This window comes from Alligator mississippiensis, chromosome 7, assembly GCF_030867095.1.
Source record: "Alligator mississippiensis isolate rAllMis1 chromosome 7, rAllMis1, whole genome shotgun sequence".
Classification (NCBI taxonomy): Eukaryota; Metazoa; Chordata; order Crocodylia; family Alligatoridae; genus Alligator; species Alligator mississippiensis.
Window position 1 is genome coordinate 80,622,067 of NC_081830.1, and position 24,334 is coordinate 80,646,400.

Below are 24,334 nucleotides of genomic sequence, written 5' to 3' on the forward strand. Positions count from 1 at the left end.
CCTTTTTGAAAATGGGGACCACGTTAGCCCTTTTCCAGTCCTCCGGGACTTGGCCCGTGCACCACGAGCGTTCGAATATTCCCGCCAGTGGCTCTGCAATGACGTCGGCCAGTGCCTTCAGCACCCTCGGATGGAGCCCATCCGGGCCTGCCGACTTAAAGGCATCCAGTTCTTCCAAGTGACTCTGCACCACCTCAGGATCTACGCATGGAAGTCTGGCGCCTTGCTGCTGCCTCTCTACAACCCCAGTGAGAGACTTGTCGTGCCCCTCACTTAGGAACACTGAGGCAAAGAACTCGTTGAGGAGTTCAGCCTTGTCCCCCCTATCTGTCACCAATTGTTTCTGCCCATTTAGCAGCGGTCCTATTCCTCCCTGGGCCTTCCTTTTAGTCCCAATATATCTAAAAAACAATTTCTTGTTGTCCTTTACTTGGGTTGCCATCCTCAGCTCCATGGTAGCTTTGGCCCGCCTAACTGCCTCCCTACAAGCACGAGCAGAGGAGGTATATTCATCTTTAGTGATCTCACCCTGTTTCCACTTTTTATGTGCTCCCCTTTTGGCCCTTAGGCTGCCCTGGATTTCTCTGGTCAGCCATGGAAGCCTCCTGGCCCCTTTCCCTCTTTTGCCTCGCTCAGGGATCGTCTTGCTTTGTGCCCAAAGGATCGTTTCCTTTAGGCACAGCCACCCTTCTTGGGCACCCATCCCATCAAAACTCCTACTCTGCAGTGCTTCCTTGACTAATCGCCTGAGTGCAATGAGATCAGCTTTCCTAAAGTCTAGCACTTTCACCCTACTAGTTACCTTACCCACTCGCCGTCTTATGTTGAATTCTATTATAAGGTGATCACTGTCTCCCAGATAGCTACCGATCTGGAGGTCCCCTATCATGTCATCTCCCGTTGCCAATACCAGATCCAGTATGGCATTCCCCCTAGTGGGACCATGCACCTCCTGCGTCAGGTGGAGGTCCTGTACACAAGTTAGAAACCTGCGTGAGCGATGGGACCTTGCTGTCTGTGTCTCCCAGCAGATGTCCGGGTAGTTTAGGTCCCCCATGACTACCGCCTCTTTAGCTTTTATGGTCTCCGAGAGTTGCCTCAGGAGCCCCGCATCTATTTCTTCCCCTTGGTGTGGGGGTCTGTAACAGACCCCTACCACCAAATCCCTTTCTCCTTGCCCCCCATGTAGCCTAACCCACAAGCCTTCTGCTTCCTCAACCTCGGATTCTGTCTTGATGAGGGTTGATGTGTATTGCTCACTGACATAAAGTGCAACCCCCGCCCCTTTCTTCCCCGACCTGTCCTTTCTATGCAATCTATAGCCCTCAATATGTACTCAATATGTCCTAGAGATGGGAATTTCTGAAGCATCCCACACTGACTTCACTCTGCTCCAGTTGATTGTTATGGCAGTTTGTAATATGGATTTTACAGGAATCAGAGTTGGGATGAAACATGCTATAGAAGTTTTTTTATAACCATATAAATGTACACCATAGCCGATGTATTGCCAGGTTAGCATATTTTTATACTGTGTAAATAGTAACTTGGCCACATACAATTATTGGCACCATAAAATGGGAAATAAGCCACAAAATTATTCCTCAGTGTATGTAATAATTTTGTGTCTGGTTTCCACTGTGTCTTAAGTTGAATATGTGACATGGTCCCCACCAGGCAGCCTAATGCTGGCTGCATGGCAGGACTCTGAGACTGGCTCCAGTGCAGTCCAATGAGGCTGGGACCCACAATCAGCTGATTGTCAGTCTCAGCCCCAAGACCACACTGCAGTCTTGAGCTGGCTCTGGTGCGGTCCTAGGGCTGAAATCAGCAATCATCTGATTGGTGGTCTCACCCTCAGGACCACACCAGAGCAAGTTTGACACTCCAGTGTAGTCCTAGGGCTGGGACCCCCAATCACCTGATTAGCAGTCCCAGCTCTGGGACTGCACTGGAGTCTTGAACTGGCTGTGGAGTAGTCCCAGGGCTGAGAACAACAATTAGCTGATTGGTGGTCCCAGCCCTGGAACCCCATCAGGTCACAGGCACCCAGCTTTCTATTTGCCAGTGCATGGGGAGCCTGGGATTATCATCATGATCAGTCCTGTAGCAAGGAAGTTTGGTGGCTGGGGCAAGATGGAAAAACACCAGTCCCAAACTTTAATAATTATAAAAATAATAATTTTGTGTGCCAAATATGAAAAACATTACATTTATTATAATATATTCAAAAATTAAAATTCAAAAACATACTTTCTGGGCTGGTTTGGGGGGCCATGTCTTTGCGGGGAGTGGGAGTGATGGGTTATATACCACCCCTATGTTGGGCTTTACTAGGGCATGACTGGGCCTGTGCCAGGGCACCTTTGATGCCTGCCACTTTAAGGTTTGAGAGCAGGCAGCAGGGCAGCCTGCAGGTGTGGGCTAGCCCTAATGAGGCAGCCACATGACTGCAGGAGAGCCCTGGGGTAGGAGGAGTTGGCTAAGCTGCCTCCATTTTAGATCCAGGCTCTCAGGACTGAGGCAGGAGTCTGCTGCTGGCAGCTGGGATAACAACATCTGGCTGAGCTGCTGCTCGGAGGTCCAGGCAGGAGCTATGGGGATGGCAGGTGGCTCCTGGTCCTGGGTATGAATTGAAACTGCACCCTCCTGGGGAAGGATGGCCTGGTGGGACTGCCCGTGGTGGGGAAGTTACCTAGAAATACCAGGCCAGTTGCCTCCCCAGTGAAAGGTGGGTAGGGGCACCTTATAACCCCGGCCCCCACTACTCAGTGGATGATTATGAATGGGAACAGACAGTGGAGGGGCAGGCGCACCTAGAGAGAGGCACCTAAGCCCCCCAGGTTTGTAAGACTCCCCAGAGAGAGGGCAATGGAAGAGAGTGACCCCAGTGAGTGGGACAGAAGTTGTATGTGGCCCACCCAGAGTAGATGCACGGTGGCTCCTGAAGGGCTGTGCATTGTAGGTGTACAGTATGTTTTCAAGGGTGATCTGAAGGGCTACACTGGGGGTGTGTTGAATAGGGCTGTAGAGGCAGCCTAAAGAGCAGCATACGGGCCAGCCCCCATAAGGACATGAATGTATGAAGTTGCCTGGGGAGGGGCTAGCGGCAGAGTCAGCCCAGTGTGAGGCATAAGGCTGGTGTCATGTAGAGTAGGGAAGCTTGAGCAACCTGAAGGGCAACGTGTGGACTGGCTAGTGTGAGAGTAGGTAAGCCCGATGGCGCTGAGAGGGGCTGCTCAGGGACCAGGGCAGGTAGAGAGTGGCCCAGTGAGGGGCAGTATGTAAGAGGCCCAGTGAGAGTGGGTGGAGTGAAAGGGGCCCCAGTGAGAGGGGGGTGGTATGCATGTGGCCCAGTGAGGGACAGAGTGCAACAAGCCCAACATAGGACTGAGTTTAGCCGGGCGCTAGGCCGGAGTTATGATCTACTTATGACGCCATCTGCAAGGCATGGGACATGGTATAGAGGTGGTTTGGTGCTGTGTACAATGTCCCGTGGCATTGGGGCATTAAAATGGGTAGCATCCTGCATTTAACGTCAGTTATTAAACCAGCAAGTTCTGGCAGGCAAGACTGGGCGCACTGTCCCATATAGACGGGTGGGCGGGCTGATGTTGAGACTCAGCCTCGAGCCAGCCCCCTGTCACAGGGCCATATCAATGCCAGTTGCAGGGGGGCAGAATGGGCAATACCATTGTAGATGTGTGGTCCTACCAATGCAGCTGAGGAGGAGGGAGGAGGGGGGGCAGCGCCATATGCATGCTGCAGGGAAGCAAGTGGACTGTACCAAGAGCAAGGGGTGGGGTGGTGGGCCATACCAAGCCAGGCTCTGGTGGGAAGCGGGGGTGGCCCTGAGCATGGCATGAGGGAGGGGCATGGTGGCTCATGAGGAGTTATTGGTGCGAGGGGAGGGGTGGTCATCCTGTGTGGGCTGTACCATGGATGGCTCCTCCTCCTGCCCCAACCCCCCCCCTCCCTCCCCACCGGGGCACATGGAGGCCATTCGCTCTCAGCTCACTAGCACAATATTGACTTGCCTGTTGGTGCCCCTTCACTTTGGCATCCAGGGCGGTCACCCTGCTTCCCCTTCTCTTGCTACAGTACTGATCATGATCCCGGGCTCCCCCTGCACTGGGACGAAGTAATGGAGTTATTGGGAGTGACCCCCAATTCCAAAATTGTGCATTCTGTTGTGCACATGTAGCACGGCAGGAGGTGAGATTGTTGAGATTAGAAAACAGATACCACTGTGTCATTAAGTGAACATGGACCAGGGCCATGGGCAACTGGTGCCTCCGGAGTCTGGGGGGGCACCAGATCGCCGACGGGGGGGTTCCCCCAGCGGCCAATCGCCAAGCATGCAACCACCATTGGTGAAAACAGAAGTGCAATTCTGCCGGCACTTCTGGTTTCACGGGTGGCGCTTCCAGGGGGTGCACGGCCAATCTCAGGGAGTGCATGTGCACCCACATGCACCCCTACACGTCACCAATAACCATGGCCCTTGCCTTTTTAAAAAACAGGTAAGTGTGCTGAAACAGTTAAATTAACAGGAAGCAAGATATTCCCCAGTTTCTTTACTTCCTGGGTTATAATTATAAAGAAAATATCCTGAAGCTTCCTTCTTATAGACAGAAAATGTTTCAATTTACCTCTGTTAACCTTTGCAGGTTTTTGAGATGAGAATTTTAGCAGTGCTGCTCTGCCAGAAGAAAGAGCTAATCAAGTGAAGAATGATTGCAGAAGTTTCTTCTTGACCATTGCATAAAAAAAACAAGGATGACACATTCTTTTTCTCTCTTTAAAATATTGCTTCCTCATGCTGTTTGAGATTAACAGCACAAAAATAGCTATCCTTATACAGCTAGCAGCAAATGGTTTTCTTAGCTGGTATTGTGCTGAAAGAAAATCTAAAGTCTCCTTATAGTGAAGTCTTCAGATATGAATTTAAATAAAGGTAAGCATAGGATTTCTGGCCTGACTATACAGGAGTACCTACTGAGATGGTAGGTAACAATTTTCAAAAGTGCTTAATAAATTTAAACTCCCAAGTAGCATTTCAAAAAGTGATTTAGGCCTTTTGTTGCAAAGGGATTAGGGCACTGCAGTCTCTGGGCCCTACATTGAATTCAGAACTTACTGTTAAGTGCTGAAACCCCTTATATGTACCTTTGAAAATGGTGGGGAGTGGGAGGCAGATGAGGGGGAGACACCTGTACTTCGGTGTCTGCCTCAAAGATAGGTATGCATTTTATTCCTGTAAAATGTTTCAGGCTAAATATATTAACAGTGTCTGAACCCAAGTCCCTTCTTTTCCAGTTGACTACATAACCCTTTAAACTACAGTCAAACTCTTAATCTCTCCTTCATTGCAGTCCAAGGAATCTTAAGTCCTTTCCTTTCCATAAAGTTAACAGATGTCTACTGCAATAAAGTGGCAGAACCTATTACTATTACCAGCTTTTGTCAGGGCCACAGATTTGGGCATTTGTGGAGCAACAAATGGTATAGACATCTGCTTGCTTTCCCTTTGTGCCACCATGAAGATTGTTATGGTGGCACAGAGAGAGGGGCTTTTAGTAGGACTTTTGAAAGTGTCTAAGGAAGTTAGGTGCCTAACCTTCTCTGCTTTCATTGGGGTTAGGTACCTTACCCACTTAAGTATGTAGTCAGATTTTTCAAAGATGCCTGAACAGGTTAGATGCCTAACTCAAATTGAAATTAGTAAGCTAAGCTTTAACCTGCTTAGTTCTCCTTCTCCTTGTCCTATTAGAAACCTATATGCTCCTTCAGGTGTCTATATAACTTTGTAAAGATATAACTTTCAGTGAGACTTAGGCTACCAAGTTCCCAAGCCACTTTTGAAAGTGAGGCTGAGGCTCTTAAATTACTTTAAGTACTTGGGAAAATGTCACCCATTATAAGAGGGGGTGGTCCCCAAAGGATAATCTTTCACTCTCAACAGGGAACCTATGGGGTGAAAGAGGGGAAAGATACAGCTGACAAATTCTACAGACTGGGGCAATGGTGCTCAAAGTTGTGGCCCCGTGGGCCGAGTCCCACATGCAGGTTCAGTGGCACTGGTCCATGGGCTGGGTCCCGCAGGCAGGTTTAGTCCATGGGCTGGATCCAGCATAGGGGCAGCTTGCAGGGTTGATTTCTCAGATGAGATCCAGAGCGGTAGCAAACCCTGTACCCTGGATCTAGCCACACTGGGCTCCCTCTGGGTCCAAACATTTGGCAATGGGGAAGAGTGGCAGCTTTAACTGCTGCAGCTCCGAAAGCTACTGCCAAATTTCCAGACCATGGGTCTGGACCATGGCCCATGGGCCATATTCAGCCCACAGGCCAGAAGTTGAGCACCACTGGACTAGGGGAACAATTTAAAGCTACCAGGTCTGTTGTTCGCATGACTACTGGCATTTGTTATGAGCCCTTTTTGACCAAGTATGGTGGAGGACAAGGAGTTGTCACCTGTTCCAATATTGTCAGACGGACTTACATTTTCACAGCGATCCTATCCTATAGCACCCTGCTCTATGATACGACATCAATTCATTTTGCTGCAACACTGTAGTGGTTTGATGCTGCCATGCTGTTCTGCATGATGATGCAGATAAAGTAATGCCAAAGTGCACCATTTGAATTGTTCATCTTTCAGCTAAAGGAGGGTGACAAATATATTTGCAGTATGACAACAGATGGATTCAAGGTTGCCTCATTTCAGCTGGAAGGCACCTCTTACCTGCTGCATGTGTTTCCTGGATTCACTTTGATTTTATCCCAACCAGCTAAATTGGCAGAAGATAATCTGCCTAGGTTTGTGGATGTGTATCGCAAATTTCTGATCATGAGTATTGAAAGAATTACTGGTTGTACAGGGAAGAACACAAAATGCTAACCACTGGAAAGTGGTTTTTTTTTCAGTAAATATTTGATATAGTATTTAGAAGTCATAAAAACATTAGGTTGTTTTTGTCTCTCTCCCATGTACAGCAAATAGAGAAGGCAGCAATCAAGTCTAATTTTTAGAGAGACACCAACGGTAGCCAAGTTTGTAGGCACCAAAGTTATTGCAAGTATATCCAGAATCTCTCTGGCAATAAAAGTAATTTACCTCCTCCTTCATTATTTAAAGATCCTCCAAGGGTGCAAGTCTCTTTAAAACTCTTTGAGAAGTAATTACCTCCCAGACCTACTTTAATCTCAAGATTTGACAGACTAAGACTATTCCCAAGATGTCAGAGTGAATCCTGGGTGGGGGATTTGGGTTGGCATTTTCACTCACGGAATCGTTAATTAAAACCTTTTCACAAAGGTAACAAAGATCCAGAAATTTGCTTCTTTTCTGTGATCAGTTCTGTGGCTAATCTTGCCATTTGGAGCTTTCTCACTTGAAAAGTATTATAGGAACATCACAAACATAAAAGATGAATTTTTGAACTGTATCTGGCTTCTCCCCATGAATGTACTAATCTGCTGAAGTGGGCTGCAATAGATTGTCAATCACCCAAGCTTCCTTACCTCCTCATTCTGGCTGGAATGACAATTCAATTCTTTTTATATTCAGATGAAAATAAGTGCCATGAAGTATCTCTTCCTTTACATTTAACTACCTGGTCCAACTTTCTATGTTAAACAGGCAGCATTACTCGAACTGCCAACTACACGGTTAGTCTTATTTAATTAGATTTTTTTTTAATACCTGGTTCCCAAACTAAATTAAGACAGTTTAATCATCTGTCCTTGCTGCCTCAGAGTGACCTTTTTAATGCACAGGCTTGTTTTACAATATTCCTCTCCTTGCTTTGTAAATTCATTCCACAATGTGTTGCAATGTGCTGTGTGTCTAAGCCCATTGCACCTGGTCTTTGTGCTGAATGTTATGGAACTGCCTGCCAGGCTGGGCTGCTACCACTTTGCCAGAGCAGCGCTACTCTGAGCTACATCACTGACTTCTAGCACTGACACTTTATCATAAGCTTGCTTGCTGCTCCCCCACAGACTACAGCAGACCATGTCCCAACCTCAGGATCAGCTCATGATGTAACTAAGCGTGCCTAGAAAATGTCAAGCAGTGGAGATTTGAAAGCAAGGGCTCTTATGTCTTGCCAGAAGCAACTGTGCATGATGTGCAACCTTAGAAAATATTTTCATGCGTCATCAGCAGTTATCTTACAAAGAATCTCTGACCAGGAATCAGGTGGCAATGCTTTTTGGAAATAAACAGGCAAAACATATAGTGTAGTGTTTATAGAACAACTGAACTTTAGCTGATTCCTTCTATGAGTTAGACCTGTAAATTGAGACAAGAATTTGTATGTGCATTAAAACACTGAGAAATGATGTTAAAAATGGGCATGCTCTTGTCTTACCTCACTATAAGCCAGGGGCAGGCAAAATGTGGCCTGTGGGGCAGATGTGGCCCACCAGGCCATTCTATCTGGCCTGTGGGGCCCCTAAAAAATTTAGAAAATGAATATTTATCTGCCCCGGCTGCTTGTCATGCGGCCCCCGATGGCATGTCAAAGCTCAGTAAGTGGCCCTCTGCCCAAAATAATTGCCCGCCCCTGCTATAAGCAAACAATACTAATGAAATCCATTGCTTAAATGAAGAACTCTATTTCCTGAGCCTCATGAACCCGCAGCAGTGTAAATCCAGAAAAAACTCCACTGAAGTTACTGGAGGTACCAAGGTATCAGACTAGCATCAGGGCAGAATGTAGACCCATACTGTAACACTGAGATCTGGATTCTAACACCTCGATGTTTCAGTGTATTTGCAGGGAAAAAAGGAGATTGCAGGCTACCTACAAATGGACTTTTACAGCCAAATCCCCTCAAACCAAGGACATTTTATTTTTGGTTCTCACATGCTTCATCTTTGGCTTTGTACCAAAGGAACCAAGCTGTCCTGACAGTTTGTGGATGTAAGGTTTTGAAAGGGTATAGAGGGATGCAATTGCAAAATTTGAAGCTTGAGATTTGTGGTCTTAGCCAATTAGGTTACAAAATTGTATATAATTTGGTAAATGTCTGCCTTTGTCCACAAAGGCTCAGGACTGCCAAAGCCATGAGTATTGTAGGGCATTGTTAAGGTGTACTGCAAGCACTATTGTAGGATGAGATTCAGGTACGCTGAAGAAACTTGCACAACACCTCCCTGGACTTTTCTGGATGTGAGCCATTTCTCTGCCCTAGTGCAGAAAAAAGTGAATCCTCCTTATGTTGCATTTCAGTACTTATTTTATTAAAATGCATGAGTTCCTGGTTCCTGTTATAAATATGCATTATTACCATGTCTGTTTCTAAGACTATATTATTCTTCTATAATCAAGAGGGTCCTCAAAGAACCATCCAGATTCAAACCCTGGATCTAACCTAGGTGTAGAAGGGGGTTCAGAGCACAGACCTGTTCATAATAGGCTGAATCTAAAACACGCTGGTCCTGGGGAAAGTTTGTACTCCAGTTTCATACATACTTCTCTGGCAGTATTTAAACTAATGGGAAAGTTTTCTTGCCCATTACAGATGGACAATATCTGGATTGTAAGTTTTGCAGGCTAGTTACACCTAAGCTTCTATTTTCCCAAGGGAAGTATTACCAGTATGATGTCAAATGAGTAACTACAATAAATGTATTTTCTTCTGCCCTAAATAATCTCGTTTCGACTTGAAATGTGCTGCAAAATTCATTTGAAATCCATTATCCCATTACACTAACAGGATTGACTCATAGCGCACATCAGCCAAGGTGGGGCAGAAATTAAAATGATACCTCAACAGCTGCCTTTGCTCTTTCAAATTCCTCCTCCATAGAGTGATTACGGGAGAGGAGTGGACCTCCCCACCGCTGTTCTTTGGTTGATCGTGCCTATAAAGAATTAAAAAAGAACAGTGATAAGCTTTATCATAAATTCATGAGTTCCTTTTTTCTCTCTCACTTCACCAGCACCCAAAGTGACATTCACCTTGTGCAAACCACTCATTTCCCTGCCAGCTGTGGTCACAGTTTTGGCAGAGTTCAGTGCTTCAGAGGAGCAAAATAACTTATCATTCCCTACAGTTGTCTTTTCACTTGGGTCTTAGACCTGTTGAACAGCTTTGGTTGTAGACACAGATGATAATCGTTGCTTGAAGTTGCAAAGTAAAAAGACAATTTGGAGTAATTTTAAAAAGGTACGTAGTGTTAAAATGTTGTGCCTGAGAGATCTATTTTTCTTTTCTCTTCATTTTGCTCCATTATGGGGGAGGTGAATATGTGCTGGAATAGGAATAAGGAGAACCATGAAGTCTATTCCTAGACTGATACCACTTCCTTTTTGAATGACCTGTATTCAGCATGATTAACACCCCTCTGAAATTGAGATTTATGTTCAAGAATTGGATCCCATGTAGCTCAGCCTCTATTATCTGAACCTTTTTTATTATCAGCCCAAACTCCCTGCTATCTACATTAAGGTCCCATTTCCTGATGCCTGTTAATTATACTGGAAATCTCCTTGATGATCTGAAAAGTTTATTTTTTTTTCTGAATTTATGCCACAGTCCCTAAGGCAATCATATCATCAAGGCTTTGCTGTAGCTGTTTCTGTAAATTGCAATCCACTTGAAGCAGCACTTAAGTGAATTTATATTTTAGTGTTTGTTCCCAAATAGACATCCATTTGCAATAAAAAGCAGAATGTGCTATGCCGTATTCTTGCCCTTTCTGTCTACCATGCACTTCTGCTTAGGATTTAACAATGAAAAATCAGCACTTGAGAGATCCTAGCAATAAATATATGGGGAGGGAACTTCTTGAGGATAATAAAAGGATATAGGATTGATTGGCACACAGGAACTGCATAGGGTATTTACAAACATAAGTAGCTGCCTGATTTTCTCTTATCAAAGTGATTCAGCATGGACAGAAATTTTTTTTGTCAGCTCTTGAGTGTATGAGTAGGGATAGCAAAAATAAAAATTAAAGAAAGATCTTGAAGAAAGTGTGTGGGAATAAAGTTACACTGGGAATACTTGGCTACTTTGTCTTAAGACTCTTACATTAATTAGCTATATCCTTATAGATCAAAGGAGGTGATGCTCCCCCTCTATGCGGCACTGGTCAGGCCGCACTTGGAGTACTGTGTCCAGTTCTGGGTGCCGCACTTCAAGAGGGACTCGGGGAATCTCGAGAGGGTTCAGAGGAGGGCCACTCGCATGATTAGTGGCCTTCATGATAGACCCTACGGGGGGAGGTTGAGAGAGCTGAATCTCTTCAGCCTTCACAAGAGACGGCTGAGGGGAGATCTTGTGGCCGCCTATAAATTTATTAGGGGAGGTCAACAGGGAACAGGCCTGCTTCTTCCCAAAGTTTGAAGATTTTTAGCTGTGGAGCTCTACAGAGCATGGCTTGAAATTGGTGATCTATGAAAACAGAGAGATGGAGTGGTGAATTGAATCCAGGGGTCATATGTGAATTTTAATCCGCATGAACTTTCCCTACATTTGGTGCTGTTTAGAAACTTGTTCTTAAGACCTTTCTACTGACTCTGCCCACAGCATATGGTGCACTGACTTTGAGCAGGGCATTCTGTATGTGACCTATCATGGCTTGGGCAACCTGCCTTACTTCAAAAGCTAGATTTGCCAGAGGCTGCACGGACAGAGCTGAAGAGACGGATGATTCTTCTTGCTATCATTAGCTCCTTCCTCTGCAGTCTTCTCACCAACCAGTCCACTGGAAACACATTATTGAGTTTCTCTCTACAACTTTTCTTTTGTTTAAAACCTTTTTATTTATCCTTTTGCACCAAAGGCACAGTGTAAACACCTGTGTTATGCTGCAGCAAGGAAAACCAACATGGGTTTACTTCTAGCCTTACCAAATAGGAACTGTTCTCCGTCTTTGCTTCTCTCTTACACTCGTGCATTTCTAAGGTTAAACTTATTAGCCATTTTTTCTGCCTGTAGTTCCATCTGTCTTAATTTATATTATTATAATTCTTATGACTTTCAATATTAAAATTACAGTGAGCCAGATTCATCTTCAGTGTAATTTTGCTTGCTTCAAATTCATGTCTGAACCTGATGCATTGTGATGGATGTACCCACCAGCGCTGGAATGACCACTGCAGGGAGGCAGTGTCCTATTATTCAGAGGTATTCCTGGAAGCAAATGGACAAAATGTACTCAACAAGAAACATAGGACTCTGTGATATCCTTAGTGCACAGACTCAGCATCTAAACCAGGGACGGGCAATTATTTTGGGCAGAGGGCTGCTTACTGAGTTTTGGTAAGCCATCGAGGGCTGCATGACAGGCAGCCCAGGGCAGATAAATATTAATTTTCTAAAATTTTTAGGGGCCCCACAGGCCAGATAGAATGGCTTGGCGGGCTGCATCCAGACCCCGGGCCACATTTTGCCCACCCCTGAGCCACAGAGAAAGGATTCTCATGTCAAGCGTATGGAGTATTTTTTTTGTTGATTCTCTTATGTCAGATCAAGGAATGGCTGTGCAGGTGATGTCACTAGCAGGGATTTGACTTCTTTGACCAGGGGATGTTGTTACAAGAAGAAGGATTGCTAGGAAGAGAGGGGAACCACCTGACTAAGGAAGGGAAGAGCCTTTTTTGCAGACAGGCTTGCTAACCTAGTGAGGAGGGCCTAAAGCCAGGTTTGTAGGGGGATGGAGAACAAAGCCCTGAGGTAAGTGGGGAAGCGGGAGACCTGGAGGAAGCACAAGGAGGAGAGGGCAACAGGGGAGGCCTTCTCATTCTTCCTAAGAAAGTAGAACAATTGCCTCGTTACCTCAGGTGTGTGTAGACAAATGCACGGAGCCTGAGAAACAAGTAGGAACAACTGAAAGTCCTCACACAGTCAAGGACCTATGACGTGATTGGACTAGCAGAGATGTGGTAGGATAGCTCGCCTAACTGGAGCACTCTCAGGGATGGGTACAAACTGTTCAGTAAGGACCAGCAGGAGTGAAGAGGAGGAGGAGGAGCTGCACTATGTAAAAAAGTTGTATGATTGGTCAGAACTCCAGTGTGAAACTGGAGATAGGTCTGTTGAAAGTCTCTGGGTTAAGGTTAGAAGGGAGAGCAATGTGGGTGATGTTGTGGTGGGGGTCTGCTATAGACCATCAGGCCATGAGGATGAGGTAGATGAAGCTTTCTTTTGACAACTAGCAGAAGTTACAAGAAATAATGGCCACAAGCTAGCAGAGAGCAGATTTGGACTGGACATTAGGAAGAACTTCTTCACAGTTCGAGTGGCCAAGGTCTGGAATGGGCTCCCAAGGGAGGTGGCGTTCTCCCCTACCCTGGGGGTCTTCAAGAGGAGGTTAGATAAGCATCTAGCTGGGGTCATTTAGACACAGAACTCTTTCCTGCCTATGCAGGGGGTCGGACTCGATGATCTATTGAGGTCCCTTCCGACCCTAACTTCTATGAATCTATGAATCTAAGTTTCCAGGTCACAGGCCCTGGTTCTTACAGGGGACTTTAGTCACCCTGACATTGTTGGGGTGGGGGGTCAGTACAGCAGTGCACAGGAAATCCAGGAAGTTTTTGGAGTGTGTTGGAGACAATTTCTTGGTGCAAGTGTTGGAGAGACCAAGTAGGGGCCATGCTCTTCTTGACCTGCTGCTCACAAACAGGGAAGAATTGGTGGGAAATGCAGAAGTGGATGGCAAGTTGGGCAGCAGTGACCACAAGATGATCAAGTTCAGGACCCTGACAAAAGGAAGAAAGGAGACCAGCAGAGTACTGAACTTCAGAAAAGCAGACTTTGACTCCCTAAGGGAACTGACAGGCAGGATTCCCTGGAAGACCAGTCTGAGGGGGAAAGAAGTCCAAAGAGCTGGTTCCATTTTAAAGAAACCTTACTGAGGGCTCAGGAACAAACCATCCCAATGTGCAGGAAAAATAGCAAATATGGCAGGCAACCAGCTTGGCTTAGCTTGGCTCTTTGGTGACCTTAAACACTAGGGCTGTGTGAAATTTTGACTGGTGTTTTATTTCAAAGATGTTTTGATGCATTTTGAGCTTGAATCAGTGAAATCAAAATGTAACAAAAGGCTTTGAAACAGCTTTGAAATTAAATGAGGGCACTCGAAACATTTTGAAAGTTTTGAAACTTTTTGAATTTCAAAGCCAGGCTTGCTGCAGCTAAACAGAAACTAAGGAGAGGGAGGGGGAAGAAGGGAGAAGGACTACTCTGATCTTGATATCTAGCTCCCAGTTCGATTCCCCAGCTCTCTGATCACTTCCCCCAGCTCTCTGATCATTCCCCCAGCTCTTCCCAGGGAGAGGGGGCCCCCCATCTTCATGCAGAGTTTCAGCAGGCTGCTGATGAAACTGCAGCGGCGGCCTGCTGAAACCCATCCTGCAGATCTGGGGGCCTGTGCCCCCTGAGAAGAGCTGGGAAAGCAATCAGAGAGCTGGGGAATCGAATGGGGGCTAGAGAACCAAACTGGGAGCTGGGGGAATATTCAGGTCCCTGAACATTCCCCCAGTTCCTGGTTGGATTCTCCAGCTCCCTGCTTTCCCCTCCGGATCACTGATTGCTTCCCTGAGCTCTTCATGGGAGGTGCAGGTCCCTGGGTGATGTGGGATGACAGCAGGCTGCCATTGCCAGCTGGGACCAGCTCTGGGCACAGCCTGTGCCAAGTGCTGGGAAGACTGGTGCTGGCGCTGGTCCCAGCCAGCAGCAGCAGAGTCATCCTGTGAGCAGATCTCGGGGTCCACACCCCCCAGGAGGGCTGCAGGGCTGTGCCAGAATGCTTCTGGGGGGGTGCGGGCCCCTGGATCTGCACGCAGGTTGACACCAGGCTGTCACTGCCGGTTGGGACCGGCACTGGGTGCAGCCTGTGCCAAGTGCCAGAAAGCCTGGTGCTGCTGCTGTCCCCAGCTGGCAGCAGCAGCATGCTGTCATCCCACATGCATATCCAGTGGCCCCTGCCCCCTGGGAAGAGTTCAGCACATCCCCGCAGCCCTCCTGGGGGGTGAGGGCACCAAGATCTGCACACAGGATGACAGCAGGCTGCCACTGCCAGCAAGTGATGTGAGGTTTGCTTTGAACAGTTTGAAGTGCAGTTTCCCAGAACCCCCTGGACCTATCTCCTAGAAACCTAGCAGGCTTCATGCCTGCAGAAGGGGCTACCATCCCTGAAATTTTCATTTGAATCAGGCAAGAAATGACAAAGTTATAGGCATTTTCATGATTCCCCATTATAGCCTATGGGCGAAATATTGAAACACATGGGAACAAAGTTTCGATGAAATGTAACAGTGCTTTGAAATGAAACAAAATGATGAAACAAAACACTTTCCCTTTGAAATGGTGAAACTGAAGTTGAAACAAAATGGTGCTGTTTCGCACAGCCCTATTAAGCACAAAAAAGGAAGCTTACAGAAGTGGAAGCTTGGACAGATGACTACAGAAGAGTACAAGAGCATTGCTCGGGCATGCAGGGATGAAGCCAGGAAGGCCAAAATGCAACTGGAGTTGAAGCTAGCAAGGGGCGTGAAGGGTAACAAAGAGGGTTTTACAAGTATGTTAGCATTAAGAGGAAAGTCGGGAAAAGTCCATTACTGAATGGGGGAGGCAACCTAGTGACAGAGGAGGAGGAAAAGGCTGAAGTACTCAGTGCCTTTTTTACCTGTCTTTACAGGCAAGGTCAGCTTTCAGACTACTGCACCAGGAAGCACAGTTTGGAGAGAACAGGTTACAGACAATTTAGGAAAGCTGGATGTGTACAAGTCCATGGGGCCAGATGCAATGCATCTAAGGGTGCTGAGGGAGTTGGCTGATGTGATTGCAGAGGCACTGGCCATCATATTTGAAAACTTGTGGCAATTGGAGGAGGCCCCAGATGATTGGAAAAGGAATAATATAGTGCCCATCTTTAAGAAAGGGAAGGAGGAGGATCCAGGAAACTACAGACCAGTCAGCCTCATCTCAGTCACTGGACAAATCTTGGAGCAGGTCCTCAAGGAATCCATTTCTAAGCAGTTGGAGGAGAAGAAGGTGATCAGGATCAGTCAGCATGGATTCACCAAGGGCAAGTCATGCCTGACCAACCTACTTGCCTTTTATGATGAGATGACTGGCCTTGTGGATGCAGGGAAAGCAGTGGATGTAATATACCTTGACTTTAGCAAGGCTTTCAATACAGTCTCTTATAGCATTCTTGCAAGAAGGCTGAGGAAGTAAGAGTTGGATGAATGGACTATAAGGTGAATAGAAAGCTGGCTGGATCATTAGGCTCAACGGGTAGTAATCATAGATTCATAGCTGTAGGGTCAGAAGGGACCTTGTAGATCTTCTAGTCTGACCCTCTGCCTTGGGCAGGAGAGAAAACTGGGCTCAAATGACCCCGGCTAGGTAAACATCAAGCCTCCTCTTAAAGATCCCTAAGGTAGGAGCTAACACCACTTCCCTTGGAAGTTGGTTCCAGATCCTAGCTGCCCTAACTGTGAAGTAGTGCCTCCTGATGTCTAGTCTAAACCTACTCTCTAACAACTTATGGCTGTTATTCCTTGTGACTCAGGGAGGCACTCTGGAGAACAGTCTCTACCAATTCCCACTGGTCCCCCCTAGTAAGTTTATAGACGGCCACCAGGTCCCCCCTCAGCCTTCTCTTGTGAAGGCTGAACAGATTAAGGTCCTGTAGCCTCTCCTCATAGGGTCTGCCCTGCTGTCCCCGGATCATGCAAGTGGCCCTCCTTTGGACCCTGTCAATGCTGTCCACATCCCTCCTGAAGTGCAGCGCCCAGAACTGAACACAGTACACCAGGTGTTGTCTCACCAGTGTTACATAGAGGGGGAGGATCACCTCCTTGGCCCTACTTGTGATGCATCTGTGGATGCACGACAAGGTACGGTTAGCCCTACTGACTGTGTCCTCGCGTTGTTGGCTCATGTTCATCTTGGAGTCAGTAATGACTCCAAGATCTCTTTCTGCCACCGTGCTTTCGAGAAGGGAGTTCCCCAGCCTATAGGTATGCTGCTGGTTCCTACTGCCTAAGTGCAGCACCGTGCACTTGTCATTATTGAATCCCATCCTATTTTTATTTGCCCACCCCTGTAACCTGTCCAGGTCCCACTGTAATCTGTCCTTCCCTTCTACTGTGCCCACCTCACCCCAAATCTTGGTGTCGTCTGCAAATTTAAACAGGGTGCTTTTCACCCTTTGTCCAAGTTGCTAATAAATTGAACAGTGCTGGCCCAAGGACCGAGCCCTGGGGGACACCACTGCCCACTTCCCTCCAGGTCGAATATGACCCGTCCACCACCACTCTCTGAGTATGACCTCTCAGCCAATTTGCAATCCATCTGACTGTGTAGGCATCAATGCCACAGTTGCCTAGGTTTTTAATGAGAATGGGGTGGTCGACAGTGTCAAAGGCCTTGCTGAAGTACAGAAAGACTACATCCACTGTGACACCTGTGTCCAATGATTTTGTGACCTGATTGTAGAAGGCAATCAGGTTGGTCTGACAGGACCTGCCCCTAATGAAACCATGCTGGTTGCCCTTGAGCATCATCCCTGCTGCCGGCCCGTCACAGATGTGCTCCTTGATAATCTTCTCAAAGAGCTTCCCCAGGAATGAAGTAAGACTAATGGGCCTATAGCTGCCCGGGTCCTCCCTCCTCTCTTTTTTAACGATGGGGACCACATTGGCCTTCTTCCAGTCATCTGGCCAGAGCACCATGAGCGCTCGTAAAGCTGTGCCAGGGGCCCCGCGATAACCCCTGCCAATTCCTTCAACACCCTGGGGTGAAGAGCATCTGGACCTGCTGATTTGAACATGTCCAGCCCCTCCAGAAGTTCCCTAACTGAGTCCTCCCTGACCCTAGGCCTGGCAGAGTTTCTCCTGAGTCTATCCTGAATCTCGGTAGGGGAGTCCCGCTCCCTGCACAAGAAAATAGAGACAAAGAAATTGTTAAAGAGGTCTGCTTTCTCCTCTGGTGCAACCACCAGATTGCCAAGCATATCTTGCAGGGGCCCCACATTATCCGGTGCCTTGTTCATTCTCCCTATGTATTTAAAAAAGGACTTTTTGTTATCCTTGATCCTTGATGTTAGCCCTAGTTCTGTATCTGCCTTAGCTTTCCTAACAGCCCCGCTACAGACCCGAGCGGTGGAGGTATACTCCTCTTTGGTGATAGGCCCTCCCCTCCACTGGGTGTATGACTCCTTTTTGGCAATCAGGCATTCCCAAATGCCCTTGGTCAATGGCTGAATGTCTAGCTCGCAGACAGTATCAAGTGGAGTGCCCCAGGGGTTGGTTCTGGGAATGGTTTTGTTCAATGTCTTCATTAACAATCTGGAAGATGAGATGGAGTACACCCTCAGCAAGTTTGCAGATGATACCAAGCTGGGGGGTGTAGTGGATACACTGGAGGGTAGGGCTAGGATTCAGAGTGATGTAGACAAATTGGAGGATTGGGCCAAAAGGAATCACATGAGGTTCGAGAAGGACAAGTGCAAAACCCTGCACTTAGGACAGAACAATCCCATGCACCAGTACAGGCTGGGGACTGACTAGCTGGGCCACAGCTCTGCAGAAAAGGACCTGGGAGTTGCAGTGAACAATAAGCTGTATGTGAGCCAGCAGCAGATTGAGGGAAGTAATTATTCCCCTCTATTCTGCACTGGTGAGGCCACATCTGGAATAGTGTCCAGTTTTGAGCCCCCCACTATAGAAAGGAAGTGAACCAGTTGGAGGGAGTCTAGAGGAGGGCAGCAAAAATGGTTCGGGCTGGGGCACATGACTTCTGAGGAGAGGCTGAAGGAACTAGGCTTATGTAGTTAGCAGAAGAGAAGACTGAGGGGATTTGATAGCAGCCTTTAACTACCTGAAGGGGGTCCAAAGAAGATGGAGCTGGACTGTTCTCAGTGGTGACAGATGACAGAACAAGAAGAAACTGTCTCACGTTGCAGCAAGGGAGGTTTAGGTTGGATATTAGGAAAACTTTCTCACCAGGAGGGTGGTGCAGCACAGGATGGAGGAGTCTCCATTCTTAGAGGTTTTAAGGCCCAGCTTGACAAAGCCTTGGCTGGGATGATCTAGTTGGGGTTGGTCCTACTTTGAACAGGGAGTTAGACTAGATGACCTCCTGAGGGCCCTTTCAAGCCTAATTTTCTATGATTCTGTGTTTCAGTTCCTGCACCTGGGAATGCAAGTTCAGAAAGATTTTTTTTCAACAACTGGAAATATGATGTATATTTAAGATTTGTCTGGCTTTAAAGTATCTATTTACTTAGGCTTTGTGCCATTAAGCATAGATTAATGCATTGAATCCTATGCTGGACGACTGATTCAAGTTAAACTAATCCATACTGTGAGTGCAGAATTGCTGCGAAAAGTGGGCTGTGTTTCTGCTTATTTGTGGTTTCATGCTGTGCCCTGTAATTCTGCTGGCATTTAGACCGAGTTAAAGATTTTTCTGGAAAGGATGGCCTTTGAGTTAATGTCAGGAGTCAGGACATCTGACTTCTGTTTACACATCCACCACCAACTTCCTCTTTACATCTGATTAGAAAATGTAGTTTTTGGGGGAAGGAAAATTTCACTTAAAAAAATATTCCTTGATGGACAGAATGCTCATTTCCTAGACTGATAGAATTTAAGACTAAAATTTAAGGGAGCCATTAGATCTTCTAGTCTGACCTGCTGTCTAACACAGGTCATTAAATGTAATATCCATGCCATACACCACAAAGTGTCAGGTTTAGATGTGAATCTGAAGTGAGCCAGTCCTTAAATTGAGCCCAATAGCTTGTGTTTGGCTGAAGCATAACTACTAGAATGGCAGCTGGTCTTGATTTGAAGATCTGAAAAGATATCAAGAGGCCACCACTTTCTTGAGATGGGAAGTGAGATGTTAAATTGCCCTCACTGGTAAAAATGTGTTCCTTATTTCTATTTTAATATGTCTGGCTTTAGCTTCCAGCTGCTGGTTCTTGCTTTACCTTTCACTGGTAAAATAAAAAAGTGCTTTAGTACCTAATATTTTCTCCCTGTCAAGGCACTCCTTTCTCAGATTTCTTTTAAATAAAGCAACTGAATTCTTTAAATCTCTCAGTGTAAGGCTTAAATAATTTTTGTCACGCTTGGGAGCTGATGTTGAGTTGCTTGTCCACAGTGGGTGTATCTGCACGTGTGCATTTACTGTGCAGTAACAGAAATTACTGTGCAGTATGGGCATATGTCTACACATGCACGTCCATACTGCACAGGAAATATATTGACTTATGCTGACTTGAGTGTAAATTTGATACCTGCAACGTACAAGTATCAAATTTATGTCCGGTTAGTTACTGCACGGTAATGCACATGTAGACGCCTTACTGCGCAGTAACACTGTGTGTGTGGACTGACTCGGGACTAATTTTAGTCCCGAGTCAGTTCACACACAGTGTTAATGCACTTTAATGCCTACACGGTAGATGCCAGCCTATTTCTGCTTCCTGCGCAGTAAGTTACAGTAGATTTCAGATGTCATAAATGCATGTGAAGACATGGCCAATGATACCTCAATATTTTTACAAATTACAATGTCTAGAACATAGTCCCCTATGTTCAGGCCTATGGCCTGAATTCCTGGCTCCTTGATGTATAGCTTTACAATTTGTTGTATTAAAAAACATATTGGTTGTATGGGCCTGGTTTCCCATTGATCCATACTGCTCTGTCTGATGTCTCTCTTATCATCTAGTACTCAATTAGTCTTTGTATTATCTTCAGATTATGTCAGACATGATTTTATATCTGTTTCCAGATCATTGTGAATTGCATTAAATAGGATCTGGTTTAGCATTGAATCTCTGAGGAATCCCATTAGAAATCCCATTTGATTAGGATCTTAATCCATTTAGCATTTGCTTTATTGATATTGTCTAGTGGTAACTGTTTAATTAGAACATTTGTGAGCTCAGTGAAACCCTTGACTAAAACCAAACATTAGATCTAAACAGTAATTGTATATCAACTGAATTTATAATCCCATCAACGAATTAAATCAGGTTTGTTAGACAAGACTTGTTTTTCACTAAAACATGTTGCCTGGCATTAATTATATTCCTATCTATTCCCATCTATTAATTCTTTATCAGCTGAATCCTCTAAATTGTTTGATTGTATCCATCTTTGCTCCATCTTTTTTTTTTCCCAGTTAACATCATTTTCTTAGACCAAGGTTAATGCTGTGAATAATTCATGTTCATTAAACCAAAGAGAAAAGGTAGAAGTAGCAAATAAAGCCCACATCAGCTTGACTGACACATCCTAAATGTGGCATCACATTCTTTGTGTCCTTGTGCAGTAATGGAAGGCCAATATGTAATGGAAATACTGCATTTCATTAGAGGTTGGGGTAGAGAGTCAGCACAGGTGATCTCTACGTCTCTAGGTACGCCAACATGCAGAGTATTATAGTAGTACTGTGTAATAGGGAGCATACAATATGAGGAGGTTAGGGAGAATAAATATGTTGGAAGCAAGGGTCTGCACAGTCTCCACTGACTCCATTAGGTCAGTACTTTACACTGGGAGTGCAGTAGCTGCTCTCTGCCTACTGCTGTCTGGGGCAAAACTTCCTATTCATTCAGCTCATAATTCCATTCACATTTTCCTACACTCGCACTTTATTTATGTGGACCATGTGTGGTGTGTTATAGGCTTAAATAGTAGATTTATTTCTGGTAGCACAGGTCTCTGTTCAAAGCAATGGGCCAAATCTTAGAGAAGTAGGGCTGGAAAAGACCTCCGGATATCATCCAGTCCAACACCCTGCTCACAGCAGGATCATACCTACCTGAACCACACTAGACAAATGTCAGGCCTCACCCTTGAACCTGACAGCACAGTCGCTCATTTTGACTTCCGACCCCATGGAAATTCACCCAGACTAGTCAAAACTAGTGTGAAGCCTTCAGTAGGACCTAGTCCTCTTCCCACTCCCTTTCCCCAGAGTGGTTAACTGGGATGGAAGCAATACACCCCCTGTATAAACTGCTGACCTGGAACAGGAACAGGAAGAGTCTGGGCAACATGATTCAACTTGATCTCAGATTGCTTGCTGTTCTTTCTGATTTGTGCTGTCTGGCTCCACTGGCTCTCCTGGCTTCTCAACCTGGCTTGATGCCTACTGCCTCATTAGCACCATGACCAAAAGAGACTTGGGGGTCATGACTGACCACAAGATGAACATGAGCCACCAATGCGATGCCACAGCTGGCAAAGCAAATAAAACTCTGGCTTGCATCTACTGATGCATCTCAAGCAAAACCCAGGAACTCATCCTCCTGCTTATACTCGGCCTTGGTGAGGCCACAGCTGGAGTACTGCATCCAATTCTGGGCTCCATACTTTAGAAAGGATGTGGAGAAGCTTGAGAGAGTCCAGAGGAGTGCCACATGCATGATTAGAGGTCAAGAAAACAAGCCTTATGAGGAGAGGCTGAGATGTATGGGACTTTTCAGCCTGGAGAAGCAAAGGCTCAGGGGTCACTTGGTAGCAGCCTATACCAGGGGTGTGCATCAGGATCTGGGAGTACATCTGTTCACCGGGGCACCCCAAGGGAAGACAAGGTCTAATGGTCACAGACTGCTAGAAGACTATATCACTCTTTGTTTCAAGCTTATAATTTATCGAAATTCATGGCACATCAAAGATGGATCCAGCCCATTACTGTTATTGGCAAATGCCTGATTTATATGGAGAATAAATTATGCAGTCCACAAAATGGAGTCTAAATAATGGTGCATAGGACTATAGACTTGAATTAAATGTTTGGGCTTTGACTTTGACTTCATTGTAAAGCAGCAACAATTCTAGCAGTACTGCTGGAATTTCAGCAGGAAATGTCAAAGTGACATGATGTTGGAAGTGGGCTCACTTTTCAAGCATAGCCACTTCAATCTGTGTTTCCTTTATCAGCCTTTGGGGAGAACAAACTGGAATTTAAAGCTGCAACATTGAAAATTAGAGGCCCAACATTGAAAATTGTATCTGTTTGCTTACAAACTAAGCAGACTGCACAGTCTATGAACTGTAGGTTTGCAGTTTTTATCATCAAGGAGGAAATTAAACTGCAAATAAACCAAATACTGAAGGACATTTCCATGCAGACAGAATCACAAACAGGGATCTGCCAAATGGGCTCATGACAACAACAAAAATCCTCCTGGTGCTATACAGTTGAATTGGGCAGTGTATGATGGGAACAGAACAGTGGGTGTATCTGCATGTGCATTAATGAGCCGTTATTACTGCATATTAAGTTTAGTACTGCTAATATGAGGTACTACATAAATGCACAGTTGCCAGCACTAGTGCACAGTATTAATGGTGTACAGTCTTTTTGTGATGCTTAATGTGCAGTAGACTAATTCTATTGCACATTAGTGCATTAGAATGGTTTTTGCCATGACACGCTAATGCACAGTAGATTTAGTCTACTGAGCATTAAGTGTCTCATGTAGACATGGCCAGTGAGAAGAAAGAATGCCACAAACCATGATGGCCACTGTCCATCCTAACCTTCCAACACATTTCTGGAAGTATTAGTAACACTCCTCAAAACTTGGTAAACTTGCATTAACAACGTAGATCTATTACACATAGGACTCTTCCTGTTTGTCAAGAAAAATGGAATAATTTTGAATATTTCAAGCACAGAAATGAGACCTGTTCATTCAGAGAATCACTGCTCTACACTGGGAACTAAAGCTCATGTGCCTTGAAGCTGTCAGAGATGGACAGTGAAAGGCACTAAGGGGAGCCTCTAAGGACTCAGCAACTGACAAGATAACATCTCCACAATGTTGCTGGTCTATGTTGCATACAGTTGGGGTCACCCTTAAATGGAAAACAAGATCCTCAGGGGATACAGATTTTGAAAACGTGATGTGGTAAAATACAAAGTGAGATTTATTTTACTGATAGAGTATTGAGAGAAGAACGATGTCATGGCAGGGTTAGGGAATAGCTGAAGGGGTAGAGCATGTTTCTCTTTTCTGGTATAACTTGATCCAAGTAGGTAGTGACTGACAGTAATGAATGTTAATGAGCTATGTGAAATGAATGGGTGTTCCATCTCCGGTAGGGACTGGAGACCAAACCGAGCCCAGAAACAGCTGCCTGAGCCTGAGGCTGCCCAGAGTTGGGTGGTCTCTTGGCACTTTAATTTAACTTTCCCAGCCCAGGAAAATTGCAACCCTTGCAATTGGCACATCTTGACCGTTGCCGTCTTAAGAGAAGCTTAAGATGCAATATGCAGTCACCTGCATGGAACCGAGGGAAGAGCACATGATCTTTAGTTGCAAGTGGGAAGA

General features: G+C 45.7%; 1 protein-coding gene across 1 annotated transcript in view; it reads right to left on the bottom strand.

The window, feature by feature from the left end:
* PEX5L (peroxisomal biogenesis factor 5 like) overlaps positions 1-24,334 on the bottom strand; it is an 81,137-nt gene that overhangs the window by 20,312 nt on the left and 36,491 nt on the right. Inside the window, exon 6 of the mRNA XM_014606183.3 lies at positions 9,779-9,874. Coding sequence (XP_014461669.1) covers positions 9,779-9,874 — 96 coding nt within the window. The remainder of the gene's footprint in view (positions 1-9,778; positions 9,875-24,334) is intronic.